The sequence below is a fragment of the Mytilus californianus genome, unplaced genomic scaffold, assembly GCF_021869535.1.
Source record: "Mytilus californianus isolate M0D057914Y unplaced genomic scaffold, xbMytCali1.0.p SCAF_4, whole genome shotgun sequence".
Lineage (NCBI taxonomy): Eukaryota > Metazoa > Mollusca > Bivalvia > Mytilida > Mytilidae > Mytilus > Mytilus californianus.
In genome coordinates, this window is record NW_026262690.1 from 95,232,441 (window position 1) to 95,247,588 (window position 15,148).

At 32.1% G+C, this 15,148-nt stretch overlaps 1 protein-coding gene across 2 annotated transcripts in view; it reads right to left on the reverse strand.

Moving 5' to 3' along the window:
- Positions 1-6,648: 6,648 nt before the first annotated feature.
- The window catches only part of LOC127698859 (glycogen phosphorylase, muscle form-like), a 41,756-nt gene continuing 33,256 nt past the window's right edge, over positions 6,649-15,148 (reverse strand). The window contains exons 14-17 of one of the 2 annotated variants that reach the window (XR_007980972.1): positions 14,926-15,060; positions 13,136-13,202; positions 10,229-11,842; positions 6,649-9,935 (exon numbers count right to left, since the gene is read on the reverse strand). Coding sequence is in view for 1 of the 2 variants with exons in the window: in XM_052202558.1 (XP_052058518.1) it covers positions 11,657-11,842; positions 13,136-13,202; positions 14,926-15,060 (388 nt within the window). In the remaining variant the exon portion in view is untranslated. Of the gene's footprint in view, positions 11,843-13,135; positions 13,203-14,925; positions 15,061-15,148 lie in introns of both variants that reach the window. The other variant, XM_052202558.1, reaches the window with a different exon arrangement.

Here is a 15,148-nt window from a genome sequence, read left to right on the forward strand (position 1 = left end):
GATATGCTGAATCTAAACATGTATTTAGATTTTTGATTATGGGCCCAGTTTTCAAGTTGGTCCAAATCGGGGTCCAAAATTAAACTTTGTTTGATTTCAACAAAAATTGAATATATGGGGTTCTTTAATATGCTGAATCTAACCATGTATTTAGATTTTTTATTTGTGGGCCCCATTATCAACTTTGTCCACATTGAGGTCAAAAGGGTCCAAAATTAAATTTTTTTGATTTCATCAAAAATTGAATTCTTGGGGTTCTTTGATATGCTGAATCTAACCATGTATTTAGATTTTGGATATTGGACCATAATAGGTGAATGTCCAATTTAAAATTTTTAAGTTCTTAGACCACATTCATTCTGTGTCAGAAACCTATGCTGTGTCAAATATTTAATCACAATCCAAATTCAGAGCTGTATCAAGCTTGAATGTTGTGTCCATACTTGCCCCAACTGTTCAGGGTTCGACCTCTGCGGTCGTATCAAGCTGCGCCCTGCGGAGCATTTTATTTTTAGTTGTAGCAGATATGGCATTTATTTTCTTAAATGAAAAAATGAATGAAAGAAGAATGTGTCCGAGGACACGAATGCCCCCGCTCAAGCTTGCTTATAATATGTGAAAATACTTTTGGGACGGACGGAAGGGTAACACGTAATCCCCCCTTCGCCTAGCGACGGGGGTATAAAAATGATAACAGTGTTAAATTATTATTGTTGCTTAATTTTAGGCAACATTTGTTTTACAGATGTTCACAAAAATCGACGAAGAAGATACAAATCAAGGTAACAAACAAAAAACTGAGGAAATAACTTTTAACTCCAAAGCAGCGAGGACAAATGCATGCACAGGGTAAGCGTCTCCTGTTATGTATTTATCACCCGCCACGATAATCAACACTCATGCAACATGCCATGTGTTATCAGAAATAGGACACAATCGGTATAACTACAGATCGGACGACTATTCTGATATCTAAAGATACAAGACTGCATTAACATGCCCTAGTGAGTTCAGACTTAGCGCATCGGTCAGTCAATTCGTGATGGTGCCCGTAAAACTAACTTTATATAGTGTTGAATTCAGTAGTTGATCCTCATATTTCTGCTAAAGCAGTGTTTATGTAAAGAGCACTTTATGGCAGAGGGTATGCTACTGCTGAGAAGTTGGAAGTTGACAATTGGAAGGCTGAAATCATCACGTTTGTCATCGATTCTAGTTGGAAGTCGTCCATCTGTGTCAATATCAAAGAAATTAGCAGTATATAAAACAGACCTTATACTTTCGGTAGTATCCTTATTCTCAAGTTTACTGGGATATAAGACATGCAAGCACTCACTGAAATGTGTGTTATTGGGTGACAGGACATCATCAATATATCTGAAAGTGAAATTAAACAACTTTTCAAGATGTTTATTTTCTTTTTGTCTTTGAGAAGCTTTTGTATGAATTCTCCTTCATATAAGTACAAAAACTGTACGGTAAATCTACATGTGATTGTGTGAAGTACAGTGTTGAAGTTTTACTGTTTGCTGTTAATTTTTTGTCTTGATTGCAGTAAAGCTATCGTATTATAGCTCAACTGAACCGAAGGGTCAAGTGAGCTATTCTCATCACTTAGCGTCCGTCGCCTCCATCGTCGGTCCTCTTCTCTGAAACTACTTGGTCAATTGGAACCAAACTTGGTCATATTCATCATTGAGATATCTAGTATTAAAAAATTGTCCAAAGATCCCGCCTGCCAATGAACATAGCGGGGACATGGCCAAAAGTGTAACATAGGGATAAAATGCAAGTGTTGTCTATTAGCTTTAATTCCGCTATAGATGGAGAAAATATGACATTACAAAAATGTTCAGAATGTTGAGATCTACCTAGTGTTCATTTACTTCATTTTTTCTATTATCTTGAAAACTATAACAAATAGAGAGAACTTTAAATAGCAAAAACGATCACCGATACAAGATAAAAAATAATTTTTAAATACATGGCTAAAATTGTCGGTCGACTTTTAGGAGTTTATGCTTTTAAATGACGATTGTTTTAGATTTTTTTTCTTCATTTTTGCCTATTATCTTGAAAACTATATTATATATGTAAAAACTTTCTAAGGAAAAACTACCAGTTATACAAGATCTACAAATAGGTAAAACATAGCCGAAATTGTGGTTTGACTCTTTAGAGGAGTAAGTAATCTTAAATGATTATTTTTACGCTTTTTTGCATTTTTAATACAACCGTAGTTCGATAAAAGTGATTTTTTCCTTCTCAATTTTACATCTTGCTACAATTTGTGTGAAGGCGTGGACTTTGGAATACATTTGCTTCGTGTAATTATTGCTTTCCATATATGACGGTAGTTCAAGGACATGACACACACACAAGGTTTCGCAATGCAATATTTTTGGTGTACAGTTTTTCTACGATTCAGATAGTAAGATGAGCTATGCAGGAATTAAATGACTACTTTGAGATATGATTGATCTGTCGTTTTACAAAGCTTGCAAAATAATGCAAGTAATATCTAACTTCCGTAACTCTTGACAATGTAACGCATGCTTATTTGGCGTTGGTCGGCATGGGAGGATCCGGAGAGGGAGGAGGAAGAGGTGTGATCAGGGGCCCATTTAATCCTTTTGTGGTAAGGGTGAGCAGCTGAGACGTTCAAATATACCACCCTTTTCACATATTTTGAATAACAGAAATACCCCTCTTATATTTGTGTACGCAAAATATACCTATAGCCATCACGATAACACTATCACGTGGAGAGATAAAAAGATTTGACAAATATCTGATGCATTTACAACAGTGGTTTAAATTACATCTGTGAGAAAAATCGACATCTGACTAGTTGCTGATACTCATATTTCAATCTGCAACCTTGTGATATATTTCAGTTTAATTTCTCGACCTTATCATATATCATGATTGAAGCTTGAAATAGTAAACATATGTATTACATTCCGGCGGCGGCTTAAACTATTTGTTATAAAGCTTTATATTTCAAAAGCTAGAAGACCTGGATGCTTCATACATTGTATGCAGATACCTTATAATACGAAGTTTCCGTTTTTCATATGTCAATTTCCTTGACCTAATTTTCTTGGTTCAGTGACTGCTTGAAAAAATTACAGTTGTTTAGAAAAGTGAAATACTCACTTATTATGAGTAAGAGGAGAACTATATTTGGTATATGGGTTCCTCCTAGCAAGGTCTTCATGCCCGTCAAGTAGGGTTCACCTGTCATCAACCTTATTCCATGGATCAGTGATCAAGGTTAAAATTAAGTGGTCAAGTCCGTATCTCAGATACTATAAGCAGTAGATCAACTATATTTGGTGTATGGAATAATTGTAAGGTGTACATGTCCGACAACCGGTTTAATTTTACCTTGACCTCAATTGCATGGTTCATTTGACAATGTTTAGTTTTTGTGGTTTGGTCGATTTCTCAGATACTATAAGCAATAGGGCCACTATATTTGGTGTGTGGAATGATTGTAAGGTTTGCATATCCGACTGGCAGGTTTCATCTGCCCTTGACCTCAATTTCATGGTTCATTAGACACATTTCTTTTGGTATATTTCTCACATACTATAAGCAATAGGTCAAGTATATTTGGTGTATGGAATAATTGTAAGGTGTACATGTCTGTCTGGTAGGTTTCATATGACCTTGACCTCATTTTCAAGGTTCATTGGTCGATGATAGGTTTTTGTGGTTATGTCAGTTTATCAGTTTCTATAAGCAATTGGTCAGCTATATTTAGTGTATGGAATGATTGTAAGGTGTTTATGTTTATCTAGCGTGTGCACTTTTGTTTTTAAATGTTACTAAGAATTTTGCTGATTCAAATATTTTAATTTTAGTGATTATTGTTCATGCATTATTCTATTTTAAGATTGTTAGCATGTATTTGCTGTCAAATATTTAAACACAATCCAAATTCAGAGCTGAAAAATACTTGAATAGTTTCCATACTTGCCACAACTGTTCAGGGTTCAACCTCTGTGGTCGTATCAAGCAAACTGTACCTCGCAGAGTATTTAATTAATCCATTTTCAGCCACCTAAGCACAGAGCTCCTTTTAAAATCTTACCTTAACATGTAAATATTATGAAAAGATTAAGAAAAAATATATTTTCCTTAATCAATGATGTATGATGAAAGACATATATAACTAAAAAATGCTGTATTGATTTTTTCATACATTCACCATCCAGTGAAACATCGCTAATGCAAACAAATCAGTCCAGCATACAAAATATGAAATCTTTCTTTGAACATACCAATTGAATCAATTTTTAAGAATATCCTCTAAATGCACTGGTGTTTCTTAACTTTTTTTGTGTCCTTTTTGGTGTTAGTTTAGATCAATTTCTTGTTATATGGTAATATTTTATTATTTCCAACATTTAGTTTCAAGCGGCACTGACTACAAAATATTCTTGAAGGAACATTATGTCTTCTTTACATTTTCATAACATGGTGAAGGCAAAATAGGATCACAGATGTGTTTTGGATGAAAAGTACATGGGTATATTTATGAAAATAGTGAGACTTCTCAGATGAAACTATCCATTTTCCATATTTAATCATTCTCAATGATAAAAATTGTAAAGTGGACATGATTCTTGTTCATTAGCTTTAATTACTGTTGAATAAAAACAGTACAAAACAACAGGAGTGTACCCTTTGTAATGTCTCACCTGCTTTATTTATCATGATTGAACTTATGTTGAAAATATGTAATATAAAGCTTATACTACAAAGTATCACATAAACTAAACACATCAATGATCCATGTAAATAAGGTCAAGGTCAGATGAACCTTGCCAAACAACATGAACAACATGCAATCATTCTATACACACAGTATAGTAGGCCTTTTTGTTTGTAGTATCTGAGGAACAAACACAAGCATGAAAACTTAACATTGATTAATGAACAATGAAAATGAGGTAAAGGTCAGACGAGACTCAACAGTCAGACATGTAAACCTTACAATCATTCAATAAACAAAATATAGTTGACCAATTGCTTATAGTATCTGAGATACGGACTTGACCAGGAAAACTTTTACCTTGATCACTGATCACTGAAATGCGGTCTAGGGCAAGTGAACCCTGTCTGACATATACTGCATTTTGGTTTCCCATTACTCGTTATAAGTGTGTATTTCACATGAAAAAGAAGTTATATACTTTATTCAAGCAGTCGCTGATCCATGAAAATGAGGTCAAGAACGGTAGATATATTAAAGGCAGTAACTTCGTAACATATAAGACATCTATATACAAGGTATGAAGCATCTAGGTCTTTTAACTTCTGAAATACAAAGCTTTATACAAACAGTTTAACCATCACCACTGCTGTTGTCTACCTCGCTGTTGCCAGAAAGTAATCCCCATGACTAGCATTCTGCTATGATAGGGAAGACAAAAATCAACAGTCCCAGATAAACGAAAATTGAATTGTGTCCACTAAATATTTTTTAACATGTTGAAAGTAACAAGCATTCTGTGAGTACATATTCCCCTACTGGTTAAAAATTCATTGTATTGGAACAAAATTCTAACTTGATCTATAACTTGTCATGGTGTAAACTATATAACAAATATCAAATCAATATCTTCAAGCATGAAGGACCATAACTCTGCACAAAATCATTAGACCAGAACACAATTCGAACTTGATCTATAACTTGTCATGATAAAACTATATACCAATTTTCAAATCAATATCTTCAAGCATGACGAAAAAAAAGTGCTGAAAACTGATTATTTGAGTGAATTTTCTAAGTCCAAGGACCATAACTCTGCACAAAATCATCAGACCGGAACAAAATTCGAAGTTGTTTTGTAACTTTTCATGATAAAACAATACACCAAATATCAAATCAATATCTTCAAGCATGAAGAAAAAAAGTGTGGAAAACTGATTATTTAAGTGAATTTTCTAAGTCCAAGGACTATAACTCTGCACAAAATCATTAGACCAGAACACAATTCGAACTTGATCTATAACTTGTCATGATAAAACTATATACCAATTTTCAAATCAATATCTTCAAGCATGACGAAAAAAAAGTGCTGAAAACTGATTATTTGAGTGAATTTTCTAAGTCCAAGGACTATAACTCTGCACAAAATCATTAGACCAGAACACAATTCGAACTTGATCTATAACTTTTCATGATAAAACTATATACCAATTTTCAAATCAATATCTTCAAGCATGACGAAAAAAAAGTGCTGAAAACTGATTATTTGAGTAAATTTTCTAAGTCCAAGGACCATAACTCTGCACAAAATCATCAGACCGGAACAAAATTCGAAATTGTTCTGTAACTTTTCATGATAAAACAATACACCAAATATCAAATCAATATCTTCAAGCATGAAGAAAAAACGTGTGGAAAACTGATTTGCCGGACTGACGGATGGATGGATGGACAGACAGACAGACAGACAAAACAGACAGACAGACAGACGGACGGAGTGCAAACCTAAAGTCCCCTTCGACTTCATCAGTAGGGGACTAAAAAATACAGTCAAAGGTGTACATGTGAATATGTGATAGGCATGGAATACCAATAATATCACACTATAATGTGATAAATTGTATATGGAATAACAAAAAAAGGACTCAACAGTATCACTATTTTTAATTGCATGTTTCAATTATGCAAATTTACAAATAGAATATTAAATAAAATAACAATCCTAACATATGAATACAAATTTACATCAAGCATGCTACAGTAAAGTAAAAAGAGAATGCAGACAGGAATGATGTCATATCACACAATCAGGATTTATAGCATGGCACACCATCCTACTTGTCTTATCTAACTAAAAGCTGGCCTTTATAGGATTTCCAGCACAAGAACTGATTTTTATAACCCTTGCATAAAGCTGGTTTTTGTAGGATTTATAGCCCAAGATCTCAATCTTCTCTGTCTAAATAAAAACTCAAGCCTGCAGGATTTATAACTCAATAATCCCTCATGTATCCCTCCTCACACAAAAAAAAAACTGAATCCAGCTTTACTTTTAGCACAAACTCCTGCTTAATGCTAAAGGATATCCTTTCCAGGATTTATAGCATACAATCCTATCATAGTCTTGGCTAAAGAATTGATTGACCCCCTACTTTTGTAAAATTGACTGAACAATTTCCTGCCTTATCCATTAGCTGCTACTTAGTTTTTGTAGGATTTACAATTTATGATCTTTTATAAACTTATGACAATTTTCTCTAGTTTAGTTTAGTCATATCTTATTGTCTAAATATACAAAAAATTGGAAACAAATTGTAACCGTTTACCATGATCCTTTCCAATGTTTCTTTAAGACAAATTTAACCAACAAATCAAAAGACTGAGAATTCAAATATTTAAAATTGATCAGAATTGTCATATTTTGTATCAATATTTTTGTTTCCTCGGAACTCTTTTAACTGATTCAAATCATTCTTTGGTTCTATCATTTTAGGTACATTTTCAATAAGTAATAGTAAATTTATCTAAGGATTTCATACAAACTGGTATTCTGGTATGTAAAAGTACTCTAAAATTCAATACTATTAAACACTTCCCATATTATATACTTGTGTATAAAATGATTTAATAATTACTACAAACGACCATACAAAATTTATATATTGCACATCTATCAATAAATCTTTTTTTAATCTACTTCATTCTATTACTTTTAATAAAACAATTATAAATACAGTTTAATAAATACCAACAATTTTAATATTTGCTGGTTAAGAACCTGTATAAAACACTTTCATTTGAAACCATATTATTGTTATAATGTGTAATCATTTTACCAGTACAGACATGAAAGGCATGCCATTATTTTCTGAATAGCATAAAACAAAGGGGTAGTTTGGTTTTCTCCTTTGTTATAATCCAGAAAACCCTGCTACTAATGCTGCAGAAGTTAAATTTTCAGCAACAATGTTTCGTTTCAACATTCTTCCAACCACAATATAGTCAATAGAGCTGAAAGTGTTGTTAAACACCAATTTTAAATCAATCAATCAATCTAAATCACAAAAAATGTTATTTAAAGTTAATTTGTTCTTACAAAATGTATATGTATGAAATGATGTTATTTGAGAACTCGTTAACAAGGAAATTAACATAAAAAAAAATAAATATAAAAAATAGCAAAATTAAAGCTAAGTGAGAAATCCGACTTAAAATTAATGTGCAGATTTTTTTCCTTTTTGCTACTCAATAAAATTTCATAAATTAACTTTGTATTTACTTAGAGAGTTAGTGTACTGGAATCAAAGAAACTGTTTACAATTAATGAATGCAATGTTCAACTTGTAAACTACTGACAAATGTAGAGCAAAGGTAACAATTTTTCTTTTATGATTTATAAATGTCCAACAAAATCATTGTTAAATAAGTGCCTGAAACCTTCAATGAAAGACAGATTTTATGAATATTAACATATTGTTTGAAAGTTTCCTTCCTGTATAAAAAAAAAAACTTGTTGCCCCAATGTCCTATGTAAATTCAGACTGAAATTCAATATTCTTCCATTCTTTAATAGTCTTTTTAAATTAAAACTATTTTGTGAAAGTACATCTAATTATACAATGGAAATATATTTAGGTAGTACTTTTTCAACAAGGTAGGGTGTGATTTTAAAGTATGACATCTTGCACTAAACAAGAATCTTTTTTATGAAAAAAACCCACTTTTTTGGAAAAGCTAGAAGATAAAAATCTGAACAGCAACTTTAAGTATCAGATTGTCATACACTGTATTGGTTTTTGTGGCTTTGAGGTAAAAAATAAACTATTAAATTATGCAATAAAAACTAAATACATGGGTATTAATGTAAATCATTACAACATTCTAAACAATTAACATCAACAAAAAAAAAGGGTGAAATAAATTTGCAAATATTTTCTTAACAGTCAATCTACGAAATGTACAAATGACAGTTAGTCACTTTGATAAGAACTTGATTTCTAAAGATAGTCATGCTTAAAAACAACATAAAACTAACTATTAAAATAAAAATTATATATATATATATAAATATATAACTAGTTTAGCATACTTTAAACAAGTGACATTCTCACACAAATGAATAATGCTTTATAAAACAAAAATATTTGTTCTGCATCTCAAGTATCCTCCTTTATTTGTTAAAACATCCTTAATTTTCTGTAAACACAGTTTAGAGACTATCAGACACTAAAAATACCATATTAAACTAACAAGAGTGCACACACTGAAATGTCTCGCCTTCTTTACAAACCATTGATTTTATGTTGATAGTCCTAAATATAAAGCTTTACTACAAGTAACACATAAACTTAACATGATCCAAGAAAATGAGGTCAAGGTCAGATAAACCAAACGAGAAATACATGTACACCTTACAATCATTCAATAAACCAAACATAGTTGACCTATTGCTTATAGTTTCTAAGAAACAGTTTAACCAAGAAAACTAAATATTGACCAATGAACCATGAAAATGAGGTCAAGGTCAGATGATACCTGCCAGACAGACATATACACCTTACAATCCTTCCATACAACAAATATAGTTGATCTATTGCTTATAGTTGAAGAAAAACAGACCAAAACACAAAAACTAAACACTGAGAAATGAACCGTGGAAATGAGGTCAAGGTCAAATAAAACCTGCGAGACTGACATGTACATCATAAAATATTTCCAAACACCAAATATAGTTGACCTATTGCATATAGTATTAGAAAAAAAGACCAAAACTCAAAAACTTAACTTTGACCACTGAACCATGAAAATGAGGTCAAGGTCAGATGACACCTACCAGTTGGACATGTACACCTTACAATCATTCCATATACCAAATATAGTAGCCCTACTGCTTATAGTATCTGATATATGGACTTGACCACGAAAACTTAACCTTGTTCACTGATCCATGAAATGAGGTCGAAAACAAATGAAAATTGTCTGACGGGCATGAGGACCTTGCAAGGTACGCACATACTAAATATAGTTGACCTATTGCATATAGTATTAGAAAAAAAGACCAAAACTCAAAAACTTAACTTTGACCACTGAACCATGAAAATGAGGTCAAGGTCAGATGACACCTACCAGTTGGACATGTACACCTTACAATCATTCCATATACCAAATATAGTAGCCCTACTGCTTATTGTATCTGATATACGGACTTGACCACGAAAACTTAACCTTGTTCACTGATCCATGAAATGAGGTCGAGGACAAATGAAAATTGTCTGACGGGCATGAGGACCTTGCAAGGTACGCACATACTAAATATAGTTATCCTATTACTCATAATAAGAAAGAAATTAACATTACAAAAAATATTGACTTTTTTTTCAAGTAGTCACTGAACCATGAAAATGAGGTCAAGGACAATGGACATATGACAGACGGAAACTTCGTAACATAAAGCATCTATATACAAAGTATGAAGCATCCAGGTCTTCTAGCTTCTAAAATATAAAGCTTTTAAGAAGTTAGCTACCGCCGCCGCCGCCGGATCACTATCCCTATGTCGAGCTTTCTGCTACAAAAGTCGCAGGCTCGACAAAAATATGTAATCAGAACTTCTGTTGATATTCTTTTCATTAGTAAGTTATATAAATATGTATAATTGTATGTTTTCAAGTTGGATACTGTTTAACAAAGGGACTTTCAAAAACCTTCCGCAGTCAACAAACTTTCTTTGGATAATTTGCATATCATCGAATGGATACACAACTATAAATGAACCCTGACACAAGTCCAAAAGTATGAAACTTCCTACCCTTTCAGTTTCATTTTAATGGAAAAGTGTTTATCTAGATTATTGGAATAGTGTTCAACTAAATTATATACTTTAACAGTTTTATCAAATAAGCACAAAATTCTGCAACCTTTAAATGTAAAGGGTTAAGATAATGTTAATCCAATTGGAGCAGAACTTGTATCTAAATCTAAAAAATAAAGCATGTTTTCTTAAAGTAATGCTGTTTCATTTTTTCATTTGAGGTATGTATTTCCAATGGACCTAAGGGTATATTCCCTTCCTGCACCTCCAGTCACATAAAAAATGACCACCATATGAAACCAATTTCCATGAAACAAAAACTTTGATTGCAAGTTTTCACAGAGGTAAAAATAAATAGGTACTATAAAATCTTTGTCTGTACTTTTATTTTAACTGTTTTACCCAATCTTAACCTAATCTGGTATGTAAAAAGAGTTACTGCCTACAAACTCGTTATGTCACTCCAGCTTTACCTTATTGAAAGCACTGGGATTAGACATTAAATACAAATGGTCATACTGGCATCACATCAGACATTCATATCAATTTTACAGTGTCATAATATTTGTAATAAAAAGTACAAAATAAAAGCTAACATCAAATCATTAATCTTTAATTTTGTTAAAGGGGAATATTTCTAATGCAAAAAATTTGCCATTCAAACATCATTGAAATGACAAAACCACAAGATATTGATTGGCAAGCAAAAAAAAATAGCACTTATTAAATAGACAATGGACATCCCCTTGCTTAAAATCTTAACATCTCACTTTCGCTAGAATGATTTATAATCTATATTAGAAGTCTATAATCAGATCTGAATGTCATCAATACAGATTTGTTTATTTTTTAGCTGTTTTAACATCCAAACCAAAATCTTCTGGTGTCTCGTGTGGAGCTGGCAGTTTAATATCATTTGGTTCTACTCCCCAGATGTCTTTGGCATATTCAGAAATTGTACGATCACTTGAGAATTTTCCTGAGGATGCTATGTTCAGCAAGCACATCTTGGCCCATTCCAGTGGGTTCTGTTTTCAATAAAAATAAATAAAAGAGTAAGCTAAAACAAAATTACACGGAAATATCTAGTATGGTTAAAATTGCTTTTTTATGTTGACTTTTTTTTTGCTGCTCTAGTGTAAGGTTTCATTCTCAAATTTCAATAGTAGAAAATGAACATATTTGTTAGTATTGTATATTAATCTGTCCAATTAAGCTTATAGATAACTTTGTCAAACTCACAATCTACAGGCAATAGCATGTGAAAGCTGTAGTTATGTGATAAAAAGTTAATCAACGCAAAAGTCAATGACAATTTCCAATAATGGAGAAGGTCCGGTAAGGGCTAATTTTGGCCTAAATTTTGACGATTTTTGACATTTTTTAAACACTTAAGTGTCTACTTCAGTCGATTCAATTAGTTTTTTGTAAAAGATTTGAACTGATTTGGTCAATAAAGACGCTCAAATTCAAGCTTAAATATTAAAAATCTATCAAATATGCCATAAAACGTCACTTTTCAGATGGTTTTTGTCGAAAATGAAAGTGGCCACATTTGTGTTCAGTCTCAACCTTTATATATGTTATGTAATATCATTAAGTACAACACATAGTTAAATATTAAGACTGAACACAAGAGCGGTCACTTCCAAATCGTCTAAAAATAGCAAAAATGTTAAAATTGTGAAGATTTCACTTATTTTACTGGAATTAATGATACATGTACTAGTACCTGATGCATGTGCATTTTATTGTCAAAAACAGCCAATATTTATGTAGAAAAAGTATTTTACTTTCCAATATATAGCTAAAAGTTTACATTTTAACAAATTTGTAAAAATGCTATACTTTGGGGCAAAAAGGGGGTCTAACCGAACCTACTCCTTTAACCATACAACAGCAATACTAATATAGATTCCGTTATTATTTTTAGGTCCCTTTTGGCCCTATAGCTTTTCACAGTTTTCAGTTCTAATATATTCTTGGCTTTCAAATATTTGGTTTTGAGCATTCCTGATGAAGGTAAATCCAGAAAAACCCTTTGTACACATAAAATTCATAAAGTGTTATTTTCATTTTAACAACAATCAATAAGTTTGAATACTATGAAATGAACACGAACACCTGAACTCTCATGCTGGCAGACAGAGAAACAAAAAATTTAATCAGCAAATCAATTGAAATGGAAATTCAGCAAATCAAAAATTTCTACAGCGAAACTTGTGACAACTGAACACTCTTTAAAAACGAAACCTGTTTAAACTGAATTCTTAGTATCAGAAAATGTCCTTTTTTAGGTAAAAAGTAAACAATGTACATACCCTGAACACTTCACTAACTCTATCCTGGCAACTAATGTAGGATTCAAAGTCTTTACATAACATAAACCTGTAAACAACAAACACATTTATTTTTAATCATACTCTTGTGGATTTTTCTGTTTTCACCAGTCAATGATAGGCAGCCAAAACATGTCTACTTAAGTTTATATCATTTATTTGAACAAGAGTGCACACGCTGAAATGTCTCACCTTCTTTACTAACCATTGATTTTATGTTGATAGTCCTAAATATAAAGCTTTACTACAAGTAACACATAAACTTAACATGATCCAAGAAAATGAGGTCAAGGTCAGATAAACCAAACAAGAAATACATATACACCTTACAATCATTCAATAAACCAAACATAGTTGACCTATTGCTTATAGTTTCTAAGAAAAAGTCTTAACCCCAAGAAAACTTAACATTGAACAATGAAAATGAGGTCAAGGTCAGATGAACCATGCCAGACAGACATGTACACCTTACAATCAATTTATGCATTAAATATAGTTGATCTATTGCTTATAGTATCTAAGAAACAAACTTAACCATGAGAAAACTTAACATTGACCAATGAACCATGAAAATGAGGTCAAGGTCAGATGATACCTGCCAGACAGATATATACACCTTACAATCCTTCCATACAACAAATATAGTTGATTTATTGCTTATAGTTGAAGAAAAACAGACCAAAACACAAAAAACTTAACACTGAGAAATGAACCGTGAAAATGAGGTCAAGGTCAAATAAAACCTGCGAGACTGACATGTTCATCATAAAATATTTCCATACACCAAATATAGTTGACCTATTACATATAGTATTAGAAAAAAAGACCAAAACTCAAAAACTTAACTTTGACCACTGAACCATGAAAATGAGGTCAAGGTCAGATGACACCTACCAGTTGGACATGCACACCTTACAATCATTCCATATACCAAATATAGTAGACCTACTGCTTATAGTATCTGATATATTGACTTGACCACGAAAACTAAACCTTGTTCACTGATCCATGAAATGAGGTCGAGGTCAAATGAAAATTGTCTGACGGGCATGAGGACCTTGCAAGGTACGCACATACTAAATATAGTTATCCTATTACTCATAATAAGAAAGAAATTAACATTACAAAAAATGTTGACTTTTTTTTCAAATAGTCACTGAACCATAAAAATGAGGTCAAGGACAATGGACATATGACAGTTGGAAACTTCTTAACATAAGGCATCTATATACAAAGTATGTAGCATCCAGGTCTTCTAGCTTCTAAAATATAAAGCTTTTAAGAAGTTAGCTAATGCCGCCGCCGCCACCGGATCACTATCCCTATGTCGAGCTTTCTGCGACAAAAGTCCCAGGCTCGACAAAAACTGAGTACAAACGAATATCTAATTATAATGATAGCTTGTACTTGTAAATTTCACGATAAAAAAAAATTCCCCAAAACAGCATATGCATTTCATATGATGAGTAGGGCAGGCAAGCTGGAAGTTTTGCCCACCTTGTATACACTCCCACAGTGACCATGCGGACAAATAAAAATCTGTTTAAGCTACATTAGGCTGTAAGGTTGCAAATATCCAATATCTTCTTTTATTTGTATGAATTAAAGGTTTTAAACAAATGCAAATTTTATTATCTTAGTATTATTGTAAACATGTTTTATTCATGAATTTGTCATTATTAACGTAAGAAATGGGAAACAGATTTTTAACTTTCAAAATGAGTATACAGCTGTTAGTATGCACCAAAATAATTATGCCATTATTAACCAACCTATCAGTATACATGATGTTGTTGTAGATATCTTTGAACATGTTTGGATCCTCGGGAGAGAAATAACCATTGTTGATTTGATCCAGCAACTGTCTCAATTCACCATTCTTCTCATAATAATCTCTGGCATTGTAACTAAATTTATAAATAAATAACAAAATAAGATTCACTATTGTTCCTTAAATAAATCAAATGATAAAAATTTCAGTACAATCATATTTAA